General features: G+C 44.2%; 1 protein-coding gene across 1 annotated transcript in view; it reads left to right on the forward strand.

The window, feature by feature from the left end:
• Window positions 1-26,854, forward strand: part of AFF2 (AF4/FMR2 family member 2) — a 334,781-nt gene that overhangs the window by 157,007 nt on the left and 150,920 nt on the right. Inside the window, exons 4-7 of the mRNA XM_044427153.1 lie at window positions 3,234-3,278; window positions 17,373-17,459; window positions 19,857-19,893; window positions 20,127-20,178. Of these exons, the coding sequence (XP_044283088.1) occupies window positions 3,234-3,278; window positions 17,373-17,459; window positions 19,857-19,893; window positions 20,127-20,178 (221 nt within the window). The remainder of the gene's footprint in view (window positions 1-3,233; window positions 3,279-17,372; window positions 17,460-19,856; window positions 19,894-20,126; window positions 20,179-26,854) is intronic.

Raw genomic sequence — 26,854 nt, forward strand, 5'->3', positions numbered from 1 at the left:
TGGGGAGAACTTTTCATAGCTGAACATTTCGTTGTGCCACCACCAAAAAGGCCTTCTCTCTTCTTGCCATTTTCCAAATGTCCCTTAGAAGAGGGCCTTTTCAGTGGTGGCCCCCGCAGACAGCATTAGACCCAATATGCCCTAGTAAGGTCCACTTGATGCCTTCATTGCCATCCTTTCAGATTTTCCTCTACACCTCAGCTCTTGGCAGCATATAATGCAGTTTCCACCAGTCCTAGGATTTTAATTAATCTTAAATCAATTGCATATTTAAATTGTTTTTATATTATGTTTTGCATATTTTAGCAATTCGACCTTTTGCAAACTGCTCAGAGAGCTTTGGCTATGGAATGATACAAAAAATATAGTAAAGAAAAACCAATGATCTTGCCTACACTGAGACAAGGTTGATGTAGCCCAGGACCGTCTGCCGTGATTGGCAGGATCTTTCTGCGGTCTTGGGCACAGCTCTTCCTCTGCCTTGCTAGCCCAAGACCTTGAACAAGAGATGCCAAGAAACTGGCGACCTTCTGCTGTCAAAGAGCTATGGAAAAGATAGACCTTCTTGCCTGCCCAAAGGACCAGAAGATGCAACCATGTCAGAGTATTGCCATTCCTGGGAGGAGGCAGGCTGAGAGAGACAGCAAGGACTGTTGGAGCTATCCATTTCCGTTTCATCCCCATTCATTAAAAAACACACCTCCATCCTCTCCCCCATATGAAGAATATTGTGAATGTTGATAAACTCTGAACAAAAACCAGCCCAAATTCACCCACCTGCACCATCCGCAGTCTATAGATCTAGCTGTCCCCAACCTGGAGAAGAGCCATCCAGAGGGAAGAAGTGTTCCCCGTCCCCCCAATGCACTGCCATCACTGAATGGATGAATACACCAGGAATCCAGATTTTAAAATAATAATTAAACACTTAAAGACATGAGCCTGGATGGATGACTCTGCTCTCAGCGTTACTTTCTCCCACTTTGGTATCTTCTAAATGTCAAGTCTCTTTGTCCTGACTATGGAGAACTTTGCACAGTTTGGCAAAGTTCTTATTAAGACAGAACTGAAATATTTTCTCACCTGCCTCTAGGTGAGAGATGGGTAGATATTACTTTAAAAACTCATTTGCAAGGATAAATTTGATGTTCCTGGATTTCAGCAGGTGAGACATGGTTAGCAAGGCTGTTAGCAAAGAGGAAAGGCTAAGCACTCGTGGTAATTTTGTACCAATCCCATCTTAAATATTGAACCATTTCACTAGTCATAAAATGATTATCCTGAAATTCTCTACTTATCCAGGGTGATGCTGTGTGACTGATGAACTTCCAAAATTTGGAGGTTCTCTTACCATCCATTTGAACTGCAAACTGAATAGGAAATCTATAGCTTATTGCAAGGTAAAACCCAACACGTCCATTGACCTACATGCATTTTCAAGGGGTGGGGGAAGCCCACATAAAAGCTATCAAGAAACATTTCTCAGCAGGCAAATTAATTGGTTTTTACTGTATTTGAATGGAGTGATAGTCAAATAAAACATGCCTTGACAGTTAATAGTGTCATTTAGAGGCATGAAATTATTGGCTTATTTGTTATTAGATAAAAAACAAAAGCAAACACTTTGTATTAGGAAGTTTTAATGTGTTTAAAATCCTCATTAGGGATTTATGGACATTTTTGCTTAGCAGAATGCCTCATTAATTTGAGGCTAAACAGTTACTTCTGTGTTCCAATTCTAGCAGCTTGTTTTGTGTCTGTGTGAGCATATATGTAGATTGGAGGGGGGACTTTTTCTTTAAAAAAGCTCTCCTCATTCTTTAATTAGATCTTGCATTAGAAGTTGGACTGTATGCTGTTGGAAATGTAGAATTTAATTAATTTGATTTATAAATCAAATGTGAGCTACTTTAGAATCTCCAGTTCGCTTCTTTACATTTTAGGGAGCAGTTAAGAAGTGGGATGTGTTGTGTAAGCACCGAAAAATCTAAGAGATTTCCAAATTTTAGTGAAGGCCTGGGATCTTAGCAGTGCATTTAGCCATGACTTTTGGCATTGACAGATCAAAGTGGTTTAACTGGAAATGTAACTTGGGGGGTGGGGGATAAAAATCCAGTTGAAACCCAGACTTCTTCAGCATTTTAAGTTATGCATTGCAGGAAAAAGGACTTTGACTCATTTTGCAGCCTCAACCTTTGACAATTATTATTATCTTATTGTTGTCCCCATCCCATGGTGGTCACAGTAATTTGATTTCTCTCACACAGGTTCCTTTTATAAAACTAGATTTGGGAATGGGAAATAAGTTTGTTCAAGACACCACTTCAACTTATGTATCTTAAAACAAAATTTATATGAGTTTTGCCATGAAGTATTTCAAAATCTCAGCTCAGTGGGCATATGTAAATATGCAAATAGGCTATTACAAGACAGTTATATACATGATGTATTGGGGAATGCTTTCTCTTCATTGATGAACTGTGCTTGATTTTGATTGGAAACTATTGATTATTTATTTATTACACTTGTAAACTGTCCAGTGAGCCAGGTTCTCAGGGTGTTGTACCCTACATAAACATAAGATGCAACATATAATAAAACCAAGTTTAAAACCAAGCAGCAAAGAGTAAATATGGCACAGCGCATAAAAACAAAATAGAAGCAGCAGCAATGAAAATGCAGTTTCCTAAAGCACTAAGGACAGTCCTTAAAATGTATAATGTCAGATCACCAACTTGCTGCTTAAATGAAGTTGTTCATGAATATACCAGAAAATTTGTTTCCTCCCATGACTTGACAATCCTGTAGGTCCAGGGACTGAATCTCAGCTCTCCAAGCTGAATATGGGGTCCCAAACCGGCCCTCCAAAATTCCACAAATGGCCACAACATTCCCTCAACCCCTCCCCCTTGGCTCTTGTTCCTGACCTTTCCATGGTCACCCAGCTTTCATGAATGTTTCTCCTTTTACAAAGACTGAAATGCTTTTCTTAAGTCTTGCTTACTGGCTGTAAGAGCTTTAAGCTAAAATAGTGCAGTATTGTTAGCATTTTGGCAACACCCCTTTACCTTTGACCCCATGCACAACTGGTCTGTGCCCCCCACACTGCCTCCTTCATAATTGCATTCTGCCCCCCACCCCCACTGCATGCCTTCTCGTTTTACCGCTATCTTTCAAGTCTGTTTACTTTTAGATTGACCGCATTTTTCATTTCCCCCCTCCACCCCTTCTAGGTTAGCCTTCCCAATGATTCCAGCTGTGTGGAGGAAATATTACGGGTAAGTTGAACCTTTCCTCCCTCATGATACCGAGAGCCTTAAATGGTGCAGTAGATAGAGAATTAGACCTAGACCCAGAATATGGGTTCAGATCTCCCTTCATCCATGAAGTTTGCTAGGTGATTTCAAGTCAATGGATTTCCCACAGCCTAACATGACTTCCGGGATGCAGGTGGCACAGTGGTTTAAACTGCTGTGCTGCTGGGCTGGTTGATCAAAAGGTTGCCCATTCGAATCTGCACAACGGGGTTGCTCCACAATTGCTCCATCCCAGCTCCTGCCAATCTTGCAGTTCGAAAGCATGCAAATGCAAGTAGATAAAAAGGTACCACTTCGGTGGGCAGGTAACAGTGTTCCGTGCACTTTTGTGTTTAATCATGCCAGCCACATGACCATGGAAACTGTCTGTGGACAAACGCTGGCTCCCTCGGCTAGGAAACGGAGATGAGCACCGCCCGCTAGAGTCAGGCATGCCTGGACTTTAACGCCAAGGGGAAACATTTACCGTTAACATGACTTCAGGAGAGATGGAAATGCATTGCAGCCGGAGCTCTATGGAGGAACGGTGGCATTACAATGTAATAAATTCTACATACCGATAGCAAACGCATGATCAGTGTTTAGAGCCTTATGTGGCCAAACATACTCAAAAGCGAACCCAAAGGTTTGCAAAAGAACAAAATATATTTAGGGAGAAACTCTGGTGGAGAGGGGCAGAAACAGCCCAACTGAGCAAAATCAGTGACTTTCAAACTTTGGCTCACTATTGTAGAGTCAGGTGGCAAAGGAAGGAGAATGGAACAGCTTATCTTTGAGGGAGGGAATGGTGGAAGGATTCGGACCCCAAACAGGGACCTTTCATGCTGCAATCTCTTTTTGCAGGTCCTGTGAGTAGGATATATGCTTTTTCATGACAGTAAGAGAACGCTTGTTTCAAAAAATAGCTGCATGATGTCACCCTTACCTAGAAACACCAATGAAGTTCTCCTGATTCACACTTGGAAACTGAAGTTAGGGGGCACCTTAAAGCCCATCTCAAAAGAAAGGAGTGCTTTAAAAGCCCCTGAATTATTGTCTGTCTGGATTACAATCAGACCTAGCCAAGTTTCCCAGCTTGCGATGCTATGCCTTGCTGTGCCAAGCAAAGCCTTGGGCAGCCAGCCATTGTCCAGCCCAGCGATGGGTAAATCTAGGAGTCCAGCTGCTATGCTGTGTTTGCCCTCAAGGGCCATGCCCCACATGGCGCTGGGAAAGGGAAAACAAGGACTATATCCGGAGTGCCAACAGAGTGACTAAAGACTTGATATCAACTTATCCTGAAAGGGTTGGGAGGGCTTCTAAATGCTGCTCTGGACACTATTTTTAATACTTGGGGGATTCCAGTAGGGGTGCAGGGGAGCAGACTTAGCTCTCAGCTGCATGTCATCCATCCCTGGTCCAGCCCATGCCTGCACACTGCAGTGGCCTGAGCCTGGGCCAGGCTGTTCTTTTAGCCAGAGATGACGCAAGGTTGCAAGGTGTTGTCTGGTCTTGGGGTGCAGAGGGGAAAGGTGAGGGTGAAGCCTCTGTGGATGGCCCACCAAGGATGGGCTTCTCCCCACACTCTATGGCTTTGCCCCATGGAATGCAAGGCTGTCACCAAGGGAGAGGTAAGAGACTGAAAAGACAGCTGGTTCCAGCAGGCTAAATGTTTCCCTGCCCCTTTGAGGAGGAGGGACTGAGGCAGTGCTGAAAGATGGCAGAAGCTGGCTGGGCTCACTTCGCCCTTCCCCACCCCGGAGAACACCTCCTGGTTCCCATCCCAAAGGTGACCTCCCACCTGTCCCCCCATAACCTCAGACACCTTTTTTTTGGGGGGGGGACTTTCCTGGGTCTGTGCCCTTTGACTACCAACTTCCAGGTATGTTGATAGGATCTGCTGGATGCTCTGGTCTCTGTTTGCTCTTTAATATAGTTGTGATTTGTAGACACCACTAAGTAGAAGTGGCTGATGAATACTCTAAATCCATGCATGCATGCAGAAAAGAACAATAGCAAGTGTCACAGGTCACTTGTGCTTGCTGAATATCACAGGGAAAGGCTCTTGGTGCTTCGAGCTCTTGTGCTGTAATGCAGCTAATCCATGTGTCGGCACACGGCCGTACAGAAGTCACCTCAAGTTGGTGGTGATGGGGATGGCTATCCTTTGCAAGCCAACTTTAGTAGTCCCCACAGAGATCCATGCCAGGAACAGTAGTATTCTACTTTGGAACATATATTCCATCCTTCCGAACAAATAGCTGGACAGGTGTGATATTAATTAAAAGCTTCGTAGTCTCAAGCAAAACAAAACCTGCCTATAATTAGAAGAAAATGACTTGAGTTAAATGAGCAAAAGTCTGTAATTTATTCTGTCCTCTCTCCTTCTGATGACTAGCTTCAATCTAATGACATTGGAGAATGTGTAAATTGATCAGCAGGTGAAAATGCCCTTGACCGCGTAAATTATATGCAGTATTACCTTTCTCATAGCATTTGGGAGGGGAAAAAAAGCTCCACCAACAGCACTAATCGACTTAATACAAAGCAGCCATAGCTGATGCGAGTTGTTCACAAAGCAATATTAGCCTACTAATAGGTTTATCCTGGCAGGCCCACCCCTCAACACCACCCAGTCAATGGCTGCTGCTTCTGATCTGTCAAATGATGCTGGAAAAGAGTGTGGAACCTCAGGTGAAGAATTGCTTTTTGAAAAATACTGGCACGGTGTCTTGTGTGCGTGCAAATGTGTCTGAAAGCCTGCAAGCAGCTTCAGTATTTTCATGTGGTGTCTTGAGGCTTTGCTGGGAGGAGGCCAGGGAAGGCTGAGAGGGGAAGACGATACAATCTGAATTTCAAATGATTTTACGAACGTCACTGGACAAGCAAACAGCAAGCTGCCCGTTCCAGTAAATCACAAGAATCTGTCAAATGTGGGAACACCTTGGGAAGGATATGATGTCAAATATGAGTATCTTAGCAACCTAGCCCTTTGCTGTCTGAAGAATAAGTAACAGGCACTTTTCGAGAGCAAAATAAATAAATCAAAGCTTCTATCAGCAATGGCCAAGGCCAGGGCTAGGAAGTTGAACTTTTGGATCTTTACCCCAGCGGGGACAAAGCAGAGAGTTCCCTCGGATGCCACGTCCCCTTAGCTCCACCAGACCAAAGAAAGGACTGTCGCAACTGGAAGGTCAGGCTGGGGTTTGGCCAGACAAGTGCAGTCTTCCATCTCCAGGTCTCTCTCCCAGTGATTATCCACAGCTCAGAACTGACACAAGGACAACTCTTCAGCAAATGGGATCTGATGTAGCTCAGAGTGAGCGTCAGCACCCAGTATGCTTAGGCAGTGACCAGGGCCCCGTTTCTGAAGGCTGCCCTGCTCCATGGTACCTTGGGGCTCCCATTTCAATTCTCCATGGTGCCCTGGTCCAAAGTCCTATGGCTACCCCTTCCATCTACCCTCAGGGGATGGTGCAGATGAACCCCTCCCTCAGGGGCCTGTAGGGGTGTGCCATTACTGGGGCCCACCAGGCATGGCCCTGCCCAGACAAGACAAGCACAGAGATCCAGTCCTGGCTGCTGCGTAAGTCTGCCGAAAGGCTTGGCTGCGTTAAACTAAGGACTCTTCCAGCCCATGTGAAGCTAAGTCCCTTGCTAGTGAGAGAGAAAGAAAAAAGCTTCAGGGTGGATCTATCCAGCCTGAGCTACAGTTCACTGGCCACATGTGGATTTGCTTCACTTCCTGGCTTCATTTTGCTCAGGCTTTTTTTTTGGGGGGGGGGGTGTTTGTTTGTTAACTTGGGTTATTCTTTGGCATCTTAGGGAATGAGAGGTTCAGGATGGCAATATTTCAATGAATCAGTACATGCAGGCCTGCCCCCCCTCATTTGTTTGGGGACCCACGGAGGGTCTGAGTCCCGAAGCTTGTGCCAAGGCTGTTTGGCAGAAATTATTTTCTGGGTTGTGCTGGAAAGGGTGGGATGTAATGGAAGGCAGGGATCCATTTTTGTTTGGTTTGCTTATAACTTCTTCACACCCCTTTTATCACCTGTCCAACTACTGGTGTCTTGGGACAGTTTCAGAATAAAAGCAAAAAATAAAATGAAGCACAGCATTCAACACCTTAGTATAATAAAACCCAGATTAAAACCTATTAGACATTAAAATAATGGGAAGATAAAAAGGGGGCTGCCTGGCAACGAAAGGAATAAAGTATCAGCGCCAGGTGAACCTCCCTGGGAAGCGTATTCCATAGTCGAGGCGCCACTGCAGAGAAGGCCCTCCTCTGGGTAGCCACCCTGCTGATCCCCTTCAAGGAGGGCTCCTGGAGCAGGGCCCCCGCCTCAGATCTTAAGGGAAGGAGGTGATCCTTCAGGTATACTAGCGCACTGGCACCCTCCTGCCCATGTTTTCCAGCAACAGACATACTGCCCCCAATGCTGGAGAGAGCATGCTGCCACCAGGACCAGCACTACAGATAACCAACAGCTCCCTGAATTAGTCCGACCCTCTTGTGAAGCTGACCATGTGGATGCCCATCACTGCAACTCCTGTGACTTGTTTGATTGGACACCGTGTGCAGAAGTTCTTCTTTTTGTCTGCCCAGATTCTCCTGTGAATCAGCTTCATTCTTGTATTTCCAGAAAGGGAAAAAGTCACCTTCCCATCCTCTTTCTCCATGCCAGTTGTGATTTTGCCCACCTCTGTCCTATCACCCCTTACCATTTTTCTAAGCCAAATGGACTCAGCTGTTGTAAGCTTTCCACCTTTGAGGAGTTGCTCTGGTGCAATAGAAATACTCCCAGGGAAATGCATATGGAACTGCACCCTAGGAAGGGTTCTCTGTGGATTTATTTACACCATCTTCCCTGATGGAGTTTGTGAAGTTTGGGCTGGAGCAGAGATGAGGTTTCTGGCTTTGTTGGAGAATTCCCTGACTCAGGAAAATTACCCTTTGACCATATCTCCCCTTCTTGCTTTATATATACTGTGTATGCTACCGGCTGTGTACAAATTAGGCATCCAGGAGGGATGGAATCTGTCCCAGGAAATTTATATTCTGCACGGAAGCCTAATCATTTGTACAGGTGTGGAAATGATGATGATGCAGAGCTTAAGACAACGCAGCATCAGGGTCGCATAAGTAGATCTCAGTGAGTGGTCATAAATCTGGCCCAACTTCATTTGTTTGGCAATATTTTTGATATCCACAATATGTTAGACAAATCAGCATGGGAAATTGAGATATATAGGCTGCCAGAGTGCAAAGCAAAAATGGTTTCAGCTTATATGTCTGGTAAGGAAAGAGGGAGGGAGGGAGGGAGGGAGGGAGGGAGGGAGGGAGGATGGATGGATGGATGGATGGATGGAAATTATTCAGTGCCATTTCCTTACCACTAGGAACCATCAGATACCAATTAGCTTGTCATGGTGTAAGAGCAAGACTTGTGACTTGTTGCACGTCAGATGCTGTTGGAGTGGAAGGGGATAGCAGTTGCAGCCCAACTGGAAGTTGAGGTTCCCTGACTTACGCATGGTTGCTGCCCAAAGCAGTGGTCCTTCCTCTCCCTCTGCGCTTCTCCCACAACCCCCTGTAGTACTGCAGGCACATCGCATGATGCCATTGTGGCCTGAAGCTTCTCCACACCTTTTAATTTGCTGGTGCTTGTGGAGTGGGGGCTTCAGTGATGCCATGCCCTGTATTTGCTGGCATTGCAGGAGTAAAATGGAGGAGGAAACAGGGGAGTACCTTGTAGTGGGCCATCCTTTGTTTTTACTTACCTAGATCAGAAAACTGGCACAGATGGCAGCTGTTCTTCAGGGTCTTGGCCCAAAGTCTCTCCCATCACCCACCACCCCATGTAGCTGATCGATGGAAGGTTTGGGGCAGTTAAAGGAAGGCCTTCTCCACACAGCGCAGAGTTAACCTATGAAATTTGCTGCCACGGGGTGCTGATGGCCACCAATTTGGATGGTTCTGAAAGCGATTGGACAGATTCATGTGAAAGAGGCTGTCAGTGGCTACTAGTCTTACTGGCTATGTGCTACATCCTTCACCAGAGGGTCGTGCCTGCTTGCACCCGTTGCTGAGGAGCTCAGCCAGGTGGGGGTCTTGCACCAACACTGCCTGAGTGATGCTTTGGACAGCAGGTCTGGTACCATGTGTGCCGCATGCTGGACTAGATAGACGCTTGGTCTGATGCAGCATGGTTTTTCTTACATTCTTATTATTTTAACTGGAGAGTCCAGGAATTTAAGCTAGGACTTTTAGTATATGAAGCAGGTTGTCTCCCATGGAACTTGGAACTCCAGCAATAGTTATGTACCTTCCACTTCCTATACGTCCAGTACTGAAGAGGGGAGCAATTCTGTTCAACTGGAACATTTGAGTTTTGTTGAGAGCCCCTCAGTGAGATGAAGTATAAATCAATGAGCCCCTCTGCGTTCTGTTCTTTATATTTGCTTTGCCAAAGCCAGCTTTAGGCCAATGCTTCTTATATAAAGTCTAAGCCCAGGAGCAACAGATATTTTACAAGGAGTGAAACATTTTAAAAAAGGCTCTTGAATGCAGAGACATGTGTGGTCTCCACATCACACAGAGCAGATGTTTAAAGTTACATGAAATTATGATTTTGTGTCTCTCATTAATGTAAGAGAAAAGGCTCTAATTCTCAGAAAAATAGGTATCAGCCAGAGATGCTTGGTTTTGAATAACAGCGGTGTGGTACACATTTCTTCTACACTTTCTACTGCTGGCAACCCTTGCCAGTTTTACTTTTAATAAGAAACATAATTTGTTTATTGCAGACTGCATTCCAATCCTACATTGGTTATTAACAGGACACACCCTGCAAAAAGTGTTAGCACACCCCAAGGCAATATCACTATTGGTTTCAACAGCTTAAGACCTGACCTGGAGCAAATGCTGCCTCTGATGGCATTTCTCCTAAAGGCATGCGTGCAGGCAATGACTGCACCAGGCCAAATGGTCCCAGATCTTGTGTTGTGAAAAACAACAGGTGTGAACCTGGAGGATCTGGTTTTTGATGTTGTTAATTCATTTATTTTAAAATAGTTACATATTGCTTTTTCAGGTCACAAATAAGTGGACAAAAGAAACAACAGCTAAGCAATTCTATAATCAGGTTAAACCTCAACAAAAATACCCTTAAAACAAAAGATTTGGAGATCTTAAGAAAAGAAAAAAAAGGGGGGGGCTCTTCTAACCTCTGCTAGGAGGGGGATTCTGGAGATTTAGAGCTGCCCAGGGGGTTTATTCTTGATTAAAAGTGGCATGGAACAAAGCTTGTCCAGTATATATCCCCAGGCAAGTGTGCTAAAGTGGGGTGAGTCTTCAGGCCATAAGGATCCCAGGCTGCTTGTGGCATTTAAGGCTAAACACATGCAGCCTTGAAAGGGGAGAGGATAGTTCTGGAGATGCTGTGTAGGACCATTCCCAGACATTTCAAAAGCTCAGCATGTCTGTCCTTATATTGTCAAAACAAGGACTGTTCTGAAGATGATGCAAGGTATCTTCAGCCTTGCCATATAAAGGGGTCACTCCTAAGGGGCCATTTGCAAAAGGAGGATGTTTGCCATGCCATTCTGTAGGATCGTAGTCCCCAGTGCCCACCTTCTCCTTGGCTCCAAAGCCTTGTCGCAGCTCACACCCTTGAGAGCAGGTGAAGAAGCAGAGAAAACAAGAAGCAGGATCCCAGCCAGGAAGCTTGGGGGCTTGGCCCAGGCCTTCTGCTTGGACATGGCTGTGTTCCCTGGCACTTCCCATATAATTCCCCTTCCACAAACGCACATTTATTTCACTTCAGGCACACCCTTGAAGCTTCTTGGGTGTGCACCTTAAAGGCTCTGTGCAAAACGGCCCTAAGAGGTGAGCAATACGATAGCAAAAGGAGCCCTGAGGGCAGAACCATGTAGAGTGCCTGAAACCCAGGTGTGCCGCTCAGATTTCATCATGGAGCTGTCTGCTACTTTTCTTTTCTCCCGCTTTCAAAGAATGAGAGAGCAGCGCGGCCGACTTGAGTTGCCCACCGGAGGCCTCTCTGCAAGAAAAGTAGTGATCGTTCTTTCTTATTTCTTTGCCTGAGCAATTCTGCCTTTGTTGCCTTCAGAAAGAAAAAGTTGTCATGATCCCCTCATTACCATTCTCCTTAATGTGATAAGTGAAAACTACAAGAAAGATCTCGTGTTTGAAAAGCGCACGCACCGTCCTCAGAAGTGGTGCTATGGACTGCCACAGCATTCCTCTTTGAAAAGACTCCGGCTGGGGGGATTTAGCTAAATGCATCGTTCTGTCTCCTTTTGCAAGTGGAGTTGTCATTTTGGGACATTGCTCACTTAGAACACAAGTTATCCTTGTAAAGAATGAGAGAGGCAGGGAGAAAGGGGAGAGAATGCCGTGTTACAGAGTCTTGCCTTTGTATCTCTTCAGCAAAGCGAGATCAACAACTCCCTTTGGTAATTGCTGGAACATGATAATAAATTGCATGTTGTACTGGGGGGAAAAAGTATTCTTTGGCAGGTTTACGCCAGTTCCGCTTTATGTGATAACTGGTAATTGTCACCGCTTGACACTTGCTGGAGTTATGAATAACATTTGCTGCTTGGGGCTAACTAGCACAGTAATCATGCTTGTCCTGGGTGGTCTTTACATGGGCGTCTATCCAGCTTTTCTGTGTGACCCCCTGATAAACTGTTGCTAATGAACAGCCTGTAGCATTTGATGACCAGCTGGAGGCAAGTAAGACAATGCCAGAATAATAATTAACTTCATTTTTTAAAAAACAGGGTCCTCCAAAGCTTCTTGGGTTAACATGCAAAACTACTTTGCACCCTCTTGGCTTGTCCTATCTGAAAAACACTTAAGAGGCGACAGTGAAAGAGCTGCACTTGCGTGATTCATTGCCTTAAAGGCTGTTAGCTTTAAGAAGTGTGCATAGTAATAATAAAAGGAGAACCTTCAAAATTGTTCTCCTTCATTGGCTATGCATTTTCATAGCACTGCAGAGAAGCAGTGTGGTAGTTTCTGAAAGTCCTGTGCAATTGTCTTCTGCCTGTAAATGCATAAGGTAGAACTATATAATGGTTAACTCCCACACAGCCATGTATGTTGCTACTTCGCAGTTGGTAATATAATAATTGTGGGGCATGACCGGGTACTTCAGATTTCAAATTTCCTATCTTCTAGTGGAAGGGAGAGAACTAAGGAGAAGCAAGCCTGCAAAAGGTTGCTCAGAAATAAAGTCTATTACCAAATAATAGACTTAGAGGCTACATTCACATAAGACAACAAACAGCCCTGCATGGCTACCACAGTTCCCAGATTTTTACCATGAACTACCGACAACCAAACAAGTTGATTCTACTGTATGAGGGTTTCCGTCCTCCCTGATCAGTCTGCCAACTGTTTGCATATATCCCATCAGCCACTGTCCCTGGAATTCAATTCCATGCTTCATCACTCCCTGCCTATGTCACCTGTCTCTTCCTCATTGGTCCATGAATAGAGGCTGGATGGCTGGAGTGGCTCCTGCAGTTGCCACTCTTTCCAGAGGTCTCTGTGGTTGTTGCATACCTGAACCATGGAAACCATGATCCTGCATTCAGACAACACAACAAACCATGGTGCCACAGATAAAGCATAGAACAAACCATTGTTTCTTATCATGATTTCTAAAGAGCAAACTTACCCTGCTGAAATACCATGACTGGATTTGGGGAACATGAGAGACCAGCAATGGTTAAAACCCCTCAAGAATATGTCACCAGAATTTGCTTTGCTTTGCTTTGTTTTGCCTTTTTGGGTGGGGGGATCAGGCAAGTTAGATAAATTTGGCAGGATCTTCTGTAAGGCAAAGATACATTTTGGAAGACCCTGCAAAAGCATCCATCGCCACAACATAATTCTGGGCATCTGCTTACTGGCCTTGTTACAATTCAGTATCCCATTTAATGGAACAGAGTCATGACTTAGATGAAGCAAGTTAGAATTAGACTGAGGAAATTGAGAGTTTCAGCTTTTGAATCCTCCTGTATGCTAAATGAAGTGCTAATGTGCTGCTGGCTGAGGGTAGCGTGCTTAAATCCTTTAGGATTTTTTGGCTAGACTCATCTTGGGCCTTTTGCAAAGATGCAGATTAGTTGACAGGCTACAGTGGCTTGGAGGCTTTAGTGCAGAAAGTAGAACTAAACGGTTTCAGCAGTAATTCCACCAACAGGCACTATTACACAGTCATTTTTGTCCCTCCGTCTAGCTCAAGAAGTTTCTTGCTGGTGCTTCAGAGAAGCACTTCAGAAATAAAGGGCACTCCATGAAAAGTGCACACACCTCGGCCTTGTAGCAGGAAAACCTCGATTGTCCTACTCAGGCATTTCCAGAAGCATGTCACTCAACTTTGCAAAGTTGAGGATGGCTCAAGCTCTGCACACTTCCATTGTCATGTTCAGCATCCTGTACCTGTGCAGGAGCACTTTCCGAATAGGAATGCCTCCTTTTTCCATTGGCATTCTCCACACTAGCCAGCATGCTGGATAATGAGTACTCCAGAGCATCTGGGGGAGAAACACCCTGAATGGAGAAGGCTCTCCTTTTCAGACATTTTCGTCAAGTCCTCTACAACCCATGACTCCCCTATAAATGAAAGCCCTCCAAAATATCTCATCCATGGCAGCTCTGCTGAGCTTTTGTAAATTCCAGGCTGCGGCTTCCTTTATGGGGTCAAGCCATCTCATATTTGGTCTTCCTTTTCTTCCTCTGCCTTCAAGTTTCCCGAATGTGATTGTGTTCTCGAGGGATATGTCTTGGCTTCCCAGGATGTGCCCGACGTGTGACAGCCTCAGCTTTGTTATATTTGCTTCTAGGGAAAGCTCCAGCCTATCTGGGACCCACATGTTTCTCTTTCTGTCGGCCCAGGGTCTTCCCAAAGCTGTCTTCCAGCATCATGTTTCGAAGGCATTTCAATTTTCTTCCTATCGGCTTTCTTCACTGTGCGGCTTTAACACCCATTCATTGTGATTGGGGGTACAATAGTTTGGATGATCTTGACCTTGCTCTCCAGTAATACATCTGCACCCTTGATGATCTTTTCTAGTTCCTTCATTGCTGCCTTTCCAAGACTCGGCCTGCTTTGAATTTCTTGACTGCAGACTCCCTTTGAATTGATGACTGCAAAATCTTTCAGACATGAATGAATGTGCAATCTTTCAGACAGGGTGATGTCTTTCAACAACATCCTTTCGTGAATGCCTCTATAGGGCTATCGAGATTGTCACATTGCTGCTGTTTAAGCCTTAGTTATGAAAAAGAGCTCTGCTGATTCAGAACTTCAGTTCCATCTAATCTTGACTGTTTCTGCAACCTCAGTAAAGACCTCAATGCAGGATTGGGCCACAGCATAGGAACAGCTTTGAGAGATGAATCCTGCTGGCTTCCCAGAAGTTTGCATCTGCATTGCTCCCTCTGGTGTATCGATGAGCTTTGCAACTGCCAGGTGAATTCTGTATATGAAATTGGAATTGATTACATTTGGGAATGGAAGTAGAGCAGGGAAATATCTGAACATACCTGCATGGGAATATAAATACCAACCCCCTTTGGTTATTTACAGCCTCGTCCTATGATTGTAAACTGTAATTACATTCTTGTCTTGGGGCAAACCTAAATGCCGGCAATTCTTTAGGAAAGTCTGTGTGGTAGGGGTTTGCTTTGTTTCCCTGTTTCTGTGTTTGTTTCTTTGTTTGTTTGCATGTCTCTAGATGGATGGAACAAATTATCACATGGCCATAACCATGAGTGCTAAGCAGTTCTTAAAACACACACACAGAGTTTTGTTTACTTGGAGAAACCCTGTCCAAGTTTTAGAAGTGAGAGAGATAAAATCGTTTGTCACATTCTATCAGTAAATCTTAAAAGGATTGCACTCTTCTTTCTCTCTTTTCAGTCTTGGTTGCAGTTTTTGTTTGCTATGATGCTCCATTTCCAGGTAGTAATTATACATTTTGATACCAGGAGGAGCCAGCCGGTAATACAGGCAGTGAGTGCTTGGGATGCCCCTGGTTAGCATTAGGTCCAAAAGGAGGACTGCCCAACAGAGCCATGCAAACTTTGGGGCTCTTGAAGCCCACTTGAAATAAAAGGTGAGCCAGTGAAGCACTTAGCTTGGTTCCTAACTGAGGTCAAAATCTGAGCCATAGAACCACCCTGTGCTTCCCAGGAAGCAGGATTCTTGGAAGGCTCACCTAGCCAACAAAACCATTCTTGCATAAGCACCATCAATGCACTTACTTCCCTCTATTTCTCCCACCCCTAAATGCATAGTTAAGGTGCAATCCCATACCTGTGTAGAGAAGGAAAGGTGAGGGCATGCTGTAGAACATTTTCATGTCTAAAGCTGAATACAACTGCACCCCTAGAAAGCTATCTCTGCCCTTCTGCATCACCTGATATGATTGTGGAAGTCCTAACCATGGGATGAAGAACAGCATGACTTGGCTTTGTAAACTTCCTTGCATGGTATCCCTTCTGATGCCTCTGTCACATGTGCCTGGGGAGCTGACTGATGCTTCAGTCACACATGCCTCCCACACGCCTGGGGAGATGCCCTTTCAGTGGCTGGCCATCCTTTCTTCTGCCTCCATAGCCTTATATAGCAAAGGACACCATGGTCAGCCCCCATGGGGGAGAGACAAAAGAGGAAGACCCCTAGACCTGCTGATGGAGAGCAGCTCCTTTAATCCTACTGCCAAATGGCACACACACAGATACATGCCCAGAAAAACTGAGAGATGAACCCCTAAATTTGCTGCCCTTCACTGGGCTCCATGATAAGCTTCTTTCCAGGAGCAAATCACTCAAAAATGCCCCGTTCAGAACCCCACATGGAAAAAGGAGCGCCTGTGCTCCAAAAATGTCCAATAATTCCTGCACTTGCTTTCATGCTTTTAGAATATGAACCTTAAAAAAATCTATGTTGTTAAAGATACCTTTCTTCTTTTGAAAAGGTAGAGACAGAAATACTGACCAAGAAAGAAATGAGGATGGGTTCAAACATCTTTCTGTATCCAATAGTTCAGCTCTTTTAGTTCAGCTGTTGCTCTTTTAAACGATTTTCTGTCATCAGTTGCAGTTCAAAGATTTTCTATTTTATTTTTCAAATTTCTTAAAAAGAAAATATATTTATCTGAAACTGTCCCAATCAGTCTTGTCTTTTAAGCTTGTGCTAAAACGCTTATGCTTCTTTTGTTCTGGCTTCTGTTTTGGTTCCATTCATAATTTATCAGATATCGCTTATTAGAAAGTATACTTCACACATTCAGAAGTATTTATCACTTTAAATCTGGGCTTTTTATCAGAGTAAAAATAACATCTGTATTGTTTAAACAGAATCTTCTAAATGTAAATTGCAAAGCCTTCTTACATTTTTTGCTTGTCCACGTCCTTTGGTTGAGTTTGCACAAATGTCACACAATAAAATGGAATCCTAAAAGATGCCACATCAGTGGAGACAGTGGCTGGGTTCACACATCACAGTAAGCAGCCTACATTGTTTCCACACTGTGCAGTTTTATTGCTTGACTGTGCCCAACAGACAATCACCTGGTTTCCATGCTAGCATGGTTTCCACCTACCTCGTTCAGTCCTCCTGCCATTGGCACATATCCCATCAGGCACTTCAGCTGAAATTCAACCCCACAGAAGATGACTGGAGCACCTCTTGCAACAGCTGCCACTCTTTCCAGGGGGTTTTGTGATAGCTCTGTGGAAACCATGATCCAGGGTTCACATGATCAGAGAGATCATGGTGAAGCATGGAAATGATAGAACAGACTGTTGTTTCTTATTGTGTTTTCTAAAAACCAAATGTACCATCCATGACAGGGTCTGAATGACACAACAGACCACCAGACTGTTCAAGAAATCACCATGGCCTTTCATGTCATGTAAACCCACTCAGTGTCTTGCTGAAATTCCATCTATCAATAATCCATAAAGCAAATGGATAAATGTATAATTTAACATATGCTCCTGTATGTGTTTGTTTTTTCTTTCCTTGCTAGGAGATGACCCATTCCTGGCCTCCACCTCTCACTGCTATTCATACACCTGGGAAGGCTGAACAGAATAAGTTTTCCATTCCAAGCAAAGTGCAAGTAAGCTCAGAGCAGACTTACCAATGTATACCTCACTCACAGATTTGGGCAGGGAAATGACACCGTTCAGCCCCAAACATGCACATTTGGTCCTGCACATCAGCTCACAGTTCAAAAAGGACATGCGCACCCCCATCAAAGTAAAACCCCACATCCAATCAGTTGTGTGCTGAACATTATATCCACCTTGATATGTGTCGGAGCCTGTTTCTGGACACGGGTGAATCCCTTGGTGGATGGAAATAGCTTCCTTGAAGCCCAGTCACACAAGGACTTCCACAAAACAGCAGGGAGGAATCATAAAAAGGGACCATTCGATCCACTCAAAGCATGAGAGCCCTTTTAAAGCTCTGTATATATTAGTGGGAAGTGTTTTGCTCCGTCTTCCCTGGAAATTAATAGGGATTTAAAATTGATTGACTTTGATGGGATTGGGCGGCGTGCTTGTCATGCCCCCGCTCCCTTTCCCCAACTTAAGGAAGCTATCTGAAAATGGTAGCAAATTCTCTACAGCATGTCTCCTGAAAACACTGATGAAAAGCATACATTGTTATAGTCCCCTTTAAATTGAATATTCCCAGAAGAAGTGTAATAATGCATTAGGAATGGAGAGCATTCATTCTCGCAATTCATTTTCCTCTCCAACACTCAAACATAAAGTGCCATGTTTACCATTACAGCATGATTTGCTTCACAAGGGATCGTCTGGGAGTGTGGCAGAATATTAGGAACTAATCATGCCCCAAGAGAAAGGGTAGGAAAGTCTTTAATGGTGTCTGCATCCTATAGATCTGATATTGTTAACAAAACATTACAGGGATGATAGAATGGGTTCTTCTTTTTCTGCTTCTAAAAACTACCACTGAATTCATTATAATCAGACAGGTAGGAGTGGATAGACAGGCAGGTCCAGCAGAAACGTCTAACGTATGCCAGAAATGCCCTGTGCCATGAGGCCAAGGTCTGGGTCCTGTCATATTGCCTCTTGAGCCCTAAATTAGCCTGTGAATTCCCAGGGCCACAGACAACACAATTAATTGAATGTTCATCGGCCTAAAATATTTATACTTTGACTTCCCATCCCATCCCTTGAATGTTTAATGCAGTTAGTCATCACCAATATGCCAAATCAAAAGAGGTGGAAAAAGGAAAGAAACAGCACAGCTTTGGAAAGACAGAGCAAGATCTGCTTGTGTAAGAGGCCACCTCTGCCTGTACAGGCTGCCTGGTGCCAAGGAGATGGCAATATTGGCTCCAAGCAAGTCTCAGTGGGCAGGTCATTCCACTGTTATGGGGCCTCCATAGGATGACCTTATTCCTTGTGGACATCTTCCTTCCTTCCGTCCTTCCACAGAGAACCCTTTGTGACTGCCAGAGAAAGGCTTCAGATGTCAATCCAAATGTTTGGGTAGATGCAAATTAGGAGAGGTGTTCTGTTGGGTATTAGGATCCCAAGACATGTAGGTGAGAACAAGCTCACTGAATTGGGGTCAGAAGTATGCAGTCAGAGTGGGCCGGCATTGGGCATATATGTTCAGACTCTCTGGCCCCATTTACTAATCTGGCTGACACACTTTGCACAAACTGCAGCTTTTGAACAAGCTTCAGGGCAGCCCTAAGCAGAGTGCATTGCAGTAGTCTAACTTGAAGGCTATCAAAGCGTAATTACTGAAGCCAAGTTATTCCTGTCCACATTGGAACAAAGCTGGTAGAAGGCACTTCATGCTGCTGAAGTCACCTGAGTCTAAAGTGACAATTATGGCTCCAGGATGAACTTGAGCCAAGCTATGAATGAGTTCCTCCAGGGGGAGTGCAACCCCATCTGGAAAAGGTTGAATGCCCCACAGCCAGTTAGACGGATCACCTACTAGCAGCATCTCAGTCTTCTCTGGACCAGGCTTCAATGCACTAGCCCTTACCCAGTCTGTTGTCAAAGCCAGGCATGGATGAGCAAATCCACTGCCCCATCTGATGGAGATGAAATGGGGACATAGAGCTGTGTGTACTCAGGATGACCTACTCAGTAGTTTCATACATTTTAAATTGCATGAAGATAAGACTGCCTCTGGAGAAAGCCCTGCAGGAGAATCTACGGTAATTCCCAAGCACCATCTTCTGGAGTTGGCCATCCAAGCAGGGACAGAACCAGCGTATGCAGTACCCCGCTCTTCCATCTCAGATTCCATCCATGGCCCAGGGCCTTTAGAAAGAGGTGGCAGTGAGACCATTCCTGAAGGAATTACTTAATATTACCTCTAGAGCTACTATTGTTGTAAGAGGGGCATACTTCATTGTTAAAGTAGCCAGTGTGCCACTAGTCTAACACATTAATGGTGACCTTCCTTCCTGAGCACCTAACTAATGTGGACATTTTGTTTGCTTCTGTTATAGGATTCTCAGCATCTGACCTCAGGATACAATGTGCAAAGTAGGTCTTCATTACCCTTCCTCCGTTTTGCTCCCTCTTTGTCATTAAGACAAAGGATGGGAAACTATGTTCTCGTGTTGCTTAGCTTGATCATTGTGGGGTGGTTGTTACCTTGCTGCAGTGCTCTGTTGTGTTGTGTATCAAGTCACCTTCTGTCACTGAGAAATGCAGTGTCATGGAAGGCCACCACTAAACCCAGGACAATTATATTGATATGGCTCCTCTCTTTTCAGAATGGAATGAGCCCACCGGCAAAGTTGCAACCAAATCAGTGCCACAGAAATCGTAAGTACTTCTTAAACCCCGGCTTGATACATTTCAAACAGGATTCATGTCTGCCATGGTGCAGTGCGACTACACCTGACTGTTTCTTGACGTGTGCCAGACTGCAAATCTTGACATTCCTGTCTGGCATTGGTAATATGTAATCTACGCAGGGATGCTTGAGAAATATGCTTTTGCTCACAAATCACGCCAGCCTGACACATCCAAAGCCCCAGGGGTGAGCACCAGTACATAGCCAACAACACCGTTCAGACTGTGAAATGTGTACTCACATTGTTGTCATGCCCGTCTTTAGTTCAATTTGTGCAAAGTTTGTGATTTGCTCAAATTCTCTCCAGATTGAATCAGTCCTCCTTTGATCTGTGGAGGAAATCAGTGCCAACTAGGTGATTTGTCCATATTTTCCAGTGAGCAGTGATTAAAAATGGGAGCAGGAAGCAGGCAGAGGATGAGCTGTGACACAGTGTCGAGCAAATTTTGGCAATCTCAAACATTTTTCATTTACTGTTCCTGGTTATAACAGTGACGTCTGTGCACAGCATGTTGTTAGAAGCTAGGATAAAAGTTCTACATTCATGTTAGAGTGTATGTCTAATTTTAATTCACCCCCCAAAGTAATGTTTTAACTATCAGATGTTTGCGAAACACTGTTCTAACATTTGTTTATGATTTGGCAATGGTTACTCCTGGAACTAACTATGGCATGGTGAACAGTGGGTTGGATTGGGACTCAAGAGATATGAGTTCTTGTCTCCACTTGGCTGTGAAGTTAACTTTGGGCCAGTCATGGATTTTCAGCTTCATCTACCACATAGTGTTGCTGTTGGGAGGATAAAGTGGTAGAGAGGAGAACCTTATAAGCCACTTTGGTTCCTTGCAAGAGGAATAGAGTGGAGTATAAATGCAGGGTGGTGGTGGTGGTGGTGGTGGTGGTGGTGGTGGTGATGATGATGATGATGATGATGGAGAGCCAGTGTGGTATGGTGATTAGACTGCTGGACTTGGGAACTGGACGATCTGGGTCCTAGTCCCCACTCATCCATGAAGTCCCTCACTGGGGGACTTTGGGCCAGTCACTCCCTCTCAGCCCAACCAACGCACAGGGTTGTTCTTGTGAAGATACAATGGAGCAATACAAGTCACCTTGGATTCCTCCAGGAAGAAGAAAAGTGGGATATAAATGTAATATAACAACAATAATAATAGATCTGAGAACCAGACCTGATGATCCCTTTGCAGATGCTCTGAGCACACTCCACAGTTTGTGCAAAACATCAGCAGTGTATACAGGTGTTAACCTCTTTCACCCATTCCTTCAGAGTATTGGTTTCTTCATCCAGCTGTGTGTGTGTGTGAAAGCTATAATACAGCCCCCAGGAACACAGTAAATGGAAGCACCATCTACTTGCCTCAGTTTCTCTGCCTCAAGTGCCTTTCACTCAAAAAAAGTGGTCACTTCCCACCCTACCTGCTGAGATACAAGGGCTGAACGGTGGCTAAGGAAGTTTTCACCTGCAGGAACTGCTGCCTGGCTGCTCTTATAAAGGAACCAAAGGGAGGGGGAAGATTTCTGTCCCACCAAGGAAGCTGATGGATGGTGAAGGTGTGGGAGAAGGAGTCCCTGTAGGCACATGGGGTGGCCAGTTAAATATCTCCAACATGCATCATCAAAAAGTGGAGGGGGGCAAAAGTGGACCCATGATTTGCATAGGCTAAGTTACATGTTCAGCTGCAAAGCTCTTAGTCCTAGTTCCAAGAGACCCATCGAACTGAATGTGGAAAGTCAATCATGACTAACTTGATTTCAGTGCATTTCCTCTGCATAGGATAAGATTAACATTCCATGGAACCTTTGGAAATAATAGAAAGAGACTGTGAGTGTTGACCTGTGTGCCATGCTCCACCTGCCGTCCAGGTGCTCTGCACAGACGGGCAGCCTCAAGGTGGGTAGCTCCTGTTGCTCTCCCCACTGAGGGTCCTCCTCATCAGATTTGGAACAGACTGAGTGGAGCTCTCCGCTTGGCAGCAAAGAGACGCACGTTCTGCATTGCAGGAGGCTGCCTGCGGAGCTAGTTTAATCTGCAAACCAGTGGCTGCAGATCACAGTTTGGTGCCACCATTTCTAGAAACCATACCTGAGATTTCGATTATTTATGCTTAGCTAATTAACTTAAATACTACTGGAGAAAGAGGCATGAGTGAGAAGCAGATTGATTAACAGATGCAGATATGCTGTGACTCATTCAGATTGTGCTGAATAAATCACATTGTTTTCCTGTAAAACTGAGGTGGGCAGAGAAGGGAGTCCCTGGAGGCTTAAAAGTGGCTGACTGGCTGGGCTGAACAACCTGGTTTTTCTAGAGCAGCTGCTAGAAGGAGGAGGTCGTCCACGGTTTGGAGACTTAAAACATGTTTGATTGGTTGAGCTGAATGGAGCAGCTGCTGGGATAAGATGGTGGAATGTGACCTGGAGACTTTTCAGTGGCCATTAATGGACACGTGCAAGCTAATTCACGCAGCTAGGAGTGTGTGTGGTTTGCTGGCCACAGGACTGATGGCATCCCTCTGGCAAAGCCCTGAAGCAAGAGGCAACTCAAGAATACTTTCCCAGGGCAGGCAAACTGCAGACATAGCTCCTTGTCTCATTTTCTGAGGTTGTTGAGGCATTTTGCCTGCTGGGACAGCCTGGGGTCAGCATCCTTCCTCCCTCCCTCTCACACTCATCTGCTAGCCTTTATTTAGCAAGAAAACCTTAAACTGCATTGTACCTGATGATTTTCCAGCTTGTTGGCAGGGAAAAACAGAAACATCGCCTTACAGTTTAAGTCAGTTCTAGCTTCTAGCAGTGAGATATTTAGGGATTTGAGATCTGCTGAGCCTACCTCTGTTACTGTAGCGATGTGCTCTTGCCATTTCATTTTTGGCTAGTTTGTGGAATGGTGATGACTATCCGGTAGAGTTTCTTGTTTGTTTTCTCTTTGGAATGAAGTTGTGCTCGAGGATGTTCTAAGGATATTCAGCCAGTGTCAAACCCCGTGCTGCTTTCTAATTCCTACTTTTGTAGGATGTTGTTAACACATAGAAAGCACACAACATTTGCTGTGCATGCAAAGTCCACAATATTTAAAGGTTACACTAGTACGTAGAACCTCTACAATCAAGTAATTGGCATTTTAGCTTTAAAAAAAGCAATTTTTGCCCCTTTAACCAGAGGTGTCAGGACTCCAATCTGAAAAAAAATTAGATGGGTTTATCACAAAAGGCAGCATTCCAGTAGTTTGTAACAAAGAGTAATAGACATGTCAATCATGGTGTATAGTTATACACCAGCTTCCTGAATGGGGAAAGGGGATGCTTTTGAGCTCAGTGGTATATAGTGCATTTAATGGGACCAAAGCTCTCTCTAGGAAGCCCAATATAAAACCCAGAGACATGGAGTGTACATTTTATGAACCAGCCTCTCTCTGTTCCGCTGCTTGATCTAAGGTTCCAGTGCTATCAATCAGAAACCTGTGAGGAATGAACCTTATAGAAGGTGATGGATTTTACACATGACAGATCAAAGCCGCAATATAAAGTTACTTTTATTTTTAGTTTCCAAATGAAGATCGCTAAGCCTTTGCTATGGCTTTCCCCTTGCCCTGCTGGTAAATGGCTGTTTCCAAGAACTTCCATGGAGGGCTTGCTGTGTTTTGTTTGCAATCTCTCAGAGCAGGGATAGCCAACCAGTGACCTCCAGACTTTTGGACTACAGGTCCCATAATTGATGGCCACTGGCCCTGCTTGCTTCCATAATCCCTGGCCATTGCTGACTGGGGATGATGGGAGTACACAATGTACAGATAGTATAGAATGTCTGGAGGGCAGAAGGTCTGAGAATCCTTCTGCTTATCTAGTATTTAGATTCTTTCTTTCTGTTCTTTGTAAACTGTTTGCTTGGGGAAATTGTCGGGGTCCAGTTTCTGGATGGGACCTTCACTTTTCAAAATCTTTCCCTTCAGACTGGTGATGCTTTCTCCTTCTTGGTATACAGTGTTGTGATCCCACATGAATAAACCTGTCCCAGTTATTTCTCTGCTATGTGATTGCCCCACTCTTCTGCTTTTTCTGGAAAGTTCAGAGCTTCCTAAATGAGGCTTTTGGTGGTTTCCTCTTTGTGGATCAAGTCATGTCCTCATTGCATGAGTGAGGGAGAAACACTGCACCATCACCTGTTCCCACATCATCCTCTGGGTAGGCCCATTTAAAACAATAAATTTTCACAAGGTTCAACCTAAACACGTCTTGAACTCCATTCAAGGTGAATACAGTATGAACACCGTGTTGGTTGATCACTGCAGAGCTTTGTGGTGTCTGTAATTTGGGGATTGTTGCCTTTACCTATAAGCACTGGGAGGCAGATGTGGAGGCAGAAGACCTCTCAGTCACATGGAGTTGCTGGCTGGACAGGCTTCCTTGTTGATATCAGCAGTCCATGCTGTGCTGGGTAGATCAAAGTTGTGTAGAAAGGAGATTTCCAGATGTTTCCAATTGCAGATTCCATCTAGAACAGCACATTTAGAGTGCTTTTGCCAAATTAAAAACAAAACACAAGGACCTTATCTATGGAAAACTAGCATATCAGCCTTCTCCCTGATATGCTAGCTTTCTGTGTTCAGAGTTTTGCAAATGCAAAAAATGCAGGCATGCTCATGCCCGCAACATATAGAAAGAAGGGAGGAGAGAGAGGAGAGATTGCTTTATCCACAATCCAAAATACTGCAGTGGGGCAACATCTATAGCAACATTTGTTGGTCTTGTAGTTCAGCTGTAAGTGGCAGGGGCGCCAAGCCTTAAACAAGGAATTTCATCACATTGAATGTTGACTTCCAGGTTGGAATGCAGTGTGTGCTTCAGGTAGGAATGTACAATGCAGGTATCCCTTGCTTAACATGGTTTTGATTAATGTGGGTTTTGATTAACATGGTAAATTTAATTGTGACAATCCCTTGATATATGTGGCAGAGTTTTAATTAACACACCTTTTTAAGTTTGCGATGAACAGTCATGGGCATGATGATGGCATTCCTCCCACCCAATCGTAATTTCAGGACTCCTGCGAGGCCAACATTGGCAGTGCTTGTATTACAAACTCCAATTAGTCATCCAAGTTTAGAACCCATTGACCTTGTCGAAGAATCAGAGCACCAGGCCATCAAGCAAAAACAAAACAAAACAAAGGAAAAGCAAAGCAATATCCTTAGATACAAAACTTGATATAATTAAAACAATTGTAATTTGTACCTTTGGTTATTAGATTTGATTAATGTGTTTTTGATATTTATGGCAATATTATATAATCAATTATCAGCATTAATTGAGAGGTATCTGTATTGGAAACTTCATTCCATTTGAGCGCGATGGACTTTTGACGTATTTTTGACCCAGCAGCTCAAAGTGGGATGGCTCAGGTTTTGTTTTTGGCTTTGTGAAATTGCTTAAAATGTTTACACAAATTTGGAGGTGAGAACTGCATATATTTACTGCAGCTTAAATACATTTGCACAAAGCGGGGTTGACTCTTTAGATATGAGTAGTTCTTGTAATGTTCACCACGAGCAGTATGGAAACAGGCTCCTCTCACTGCATATACACAAAATCCACCTTAAAGATTTCTAGCTTTTGAATTTTCTGACAGTTTATTTCAGATTCATGCACAATTCCACTTAAAATGTATTTAGTTTCCTAGAAGACAGGAAAAATGTTTCAGGATGATATTTAGCTCCAACTATTCATAACATTTCCAGGGAAAGTTGCATTAGATATACTGAAAGGAAGTGGTCCATGGCACTCCTTTCTTTAGAAGATGGCTGATACAGCATCATCCCTGATCCTGATGCCTTACAAAGAATAAACAACAACCTTATACCTTGGTCTGCTTCCAATCTAGAAAACAACACAAAGGAGATAACAGACATAGGGGAAAGAATGCAATATTTTGGCAGTTGCATCTAACTTAGAATTAGTTGGAGCCAAGAATGAGAACTAGAGGGTTGTGCTAACAGCATCACAGAGAAGGTAAACTTTGAGAAAGAACTGAAGAAAGAGAAGCATCAGACTGAGAAACCCTGGGAGCTCTCCTAGGCTGAAGGAGCAGAGAGAGCAAGGGTGGAATAATCAGAGAAAGCAGGAAGCCTGCGTTCAGTCTGACTCTCCCAACATGGCTGTTCCACAAACTCAGTAGTTTCCAGTAGCTTCCTCAGCCCATGAGCATAATCTTTTAATACAGCATAGTTCATAGGGTATAGAAAGAAAAGGATCCCAAGAGGATTTCTAGCAACCTTCTTTTATTTCAGCTGGGCTTTTAAGAGAAGTCTTCAAGAGCACTCAGCAGAGTGACAAACACACAGGATGTGTTTAGTTTAAAAGAGGCCCTGGATGGTTTCCAAGTGGATCCAGGCCAAAGGGGTGCAACCAAACAGAACAAAACAAAACAAAACAAGATGAAAATTTGCAGTAACAACTGCAAAATGCAAATGCCATCAGCCCAATCTCAATGAGTGGACATGTGTCCTTACAATTTGAGACAGGTTTGAAGAGAAACTCATCTGTTCAACTGAAAGTAGATGCTGCACCTCAAGGTTACCTGCTCCTATTCACACGTTGCAGATTAAGGCAAAAACTTCAGCCTATGGTT

The sequence above is a fragment of the Varanus komodoensis genome, unplaced genomic scaffold (genome assembly GCF_004798865.1).
Source record: "Varanus komodoensis strain SLA01 unplaced genomic scaffold, ASM479886v1 scaffold18_3, whole genome shotgun sequence".
Taxonomy (NCBI): domain Eukaryota; kingdom Metazoa; phylum Chordata; class Lepidosauria; order Squamata; family Varanidae; genus Varanus; species Varanus komodoensis.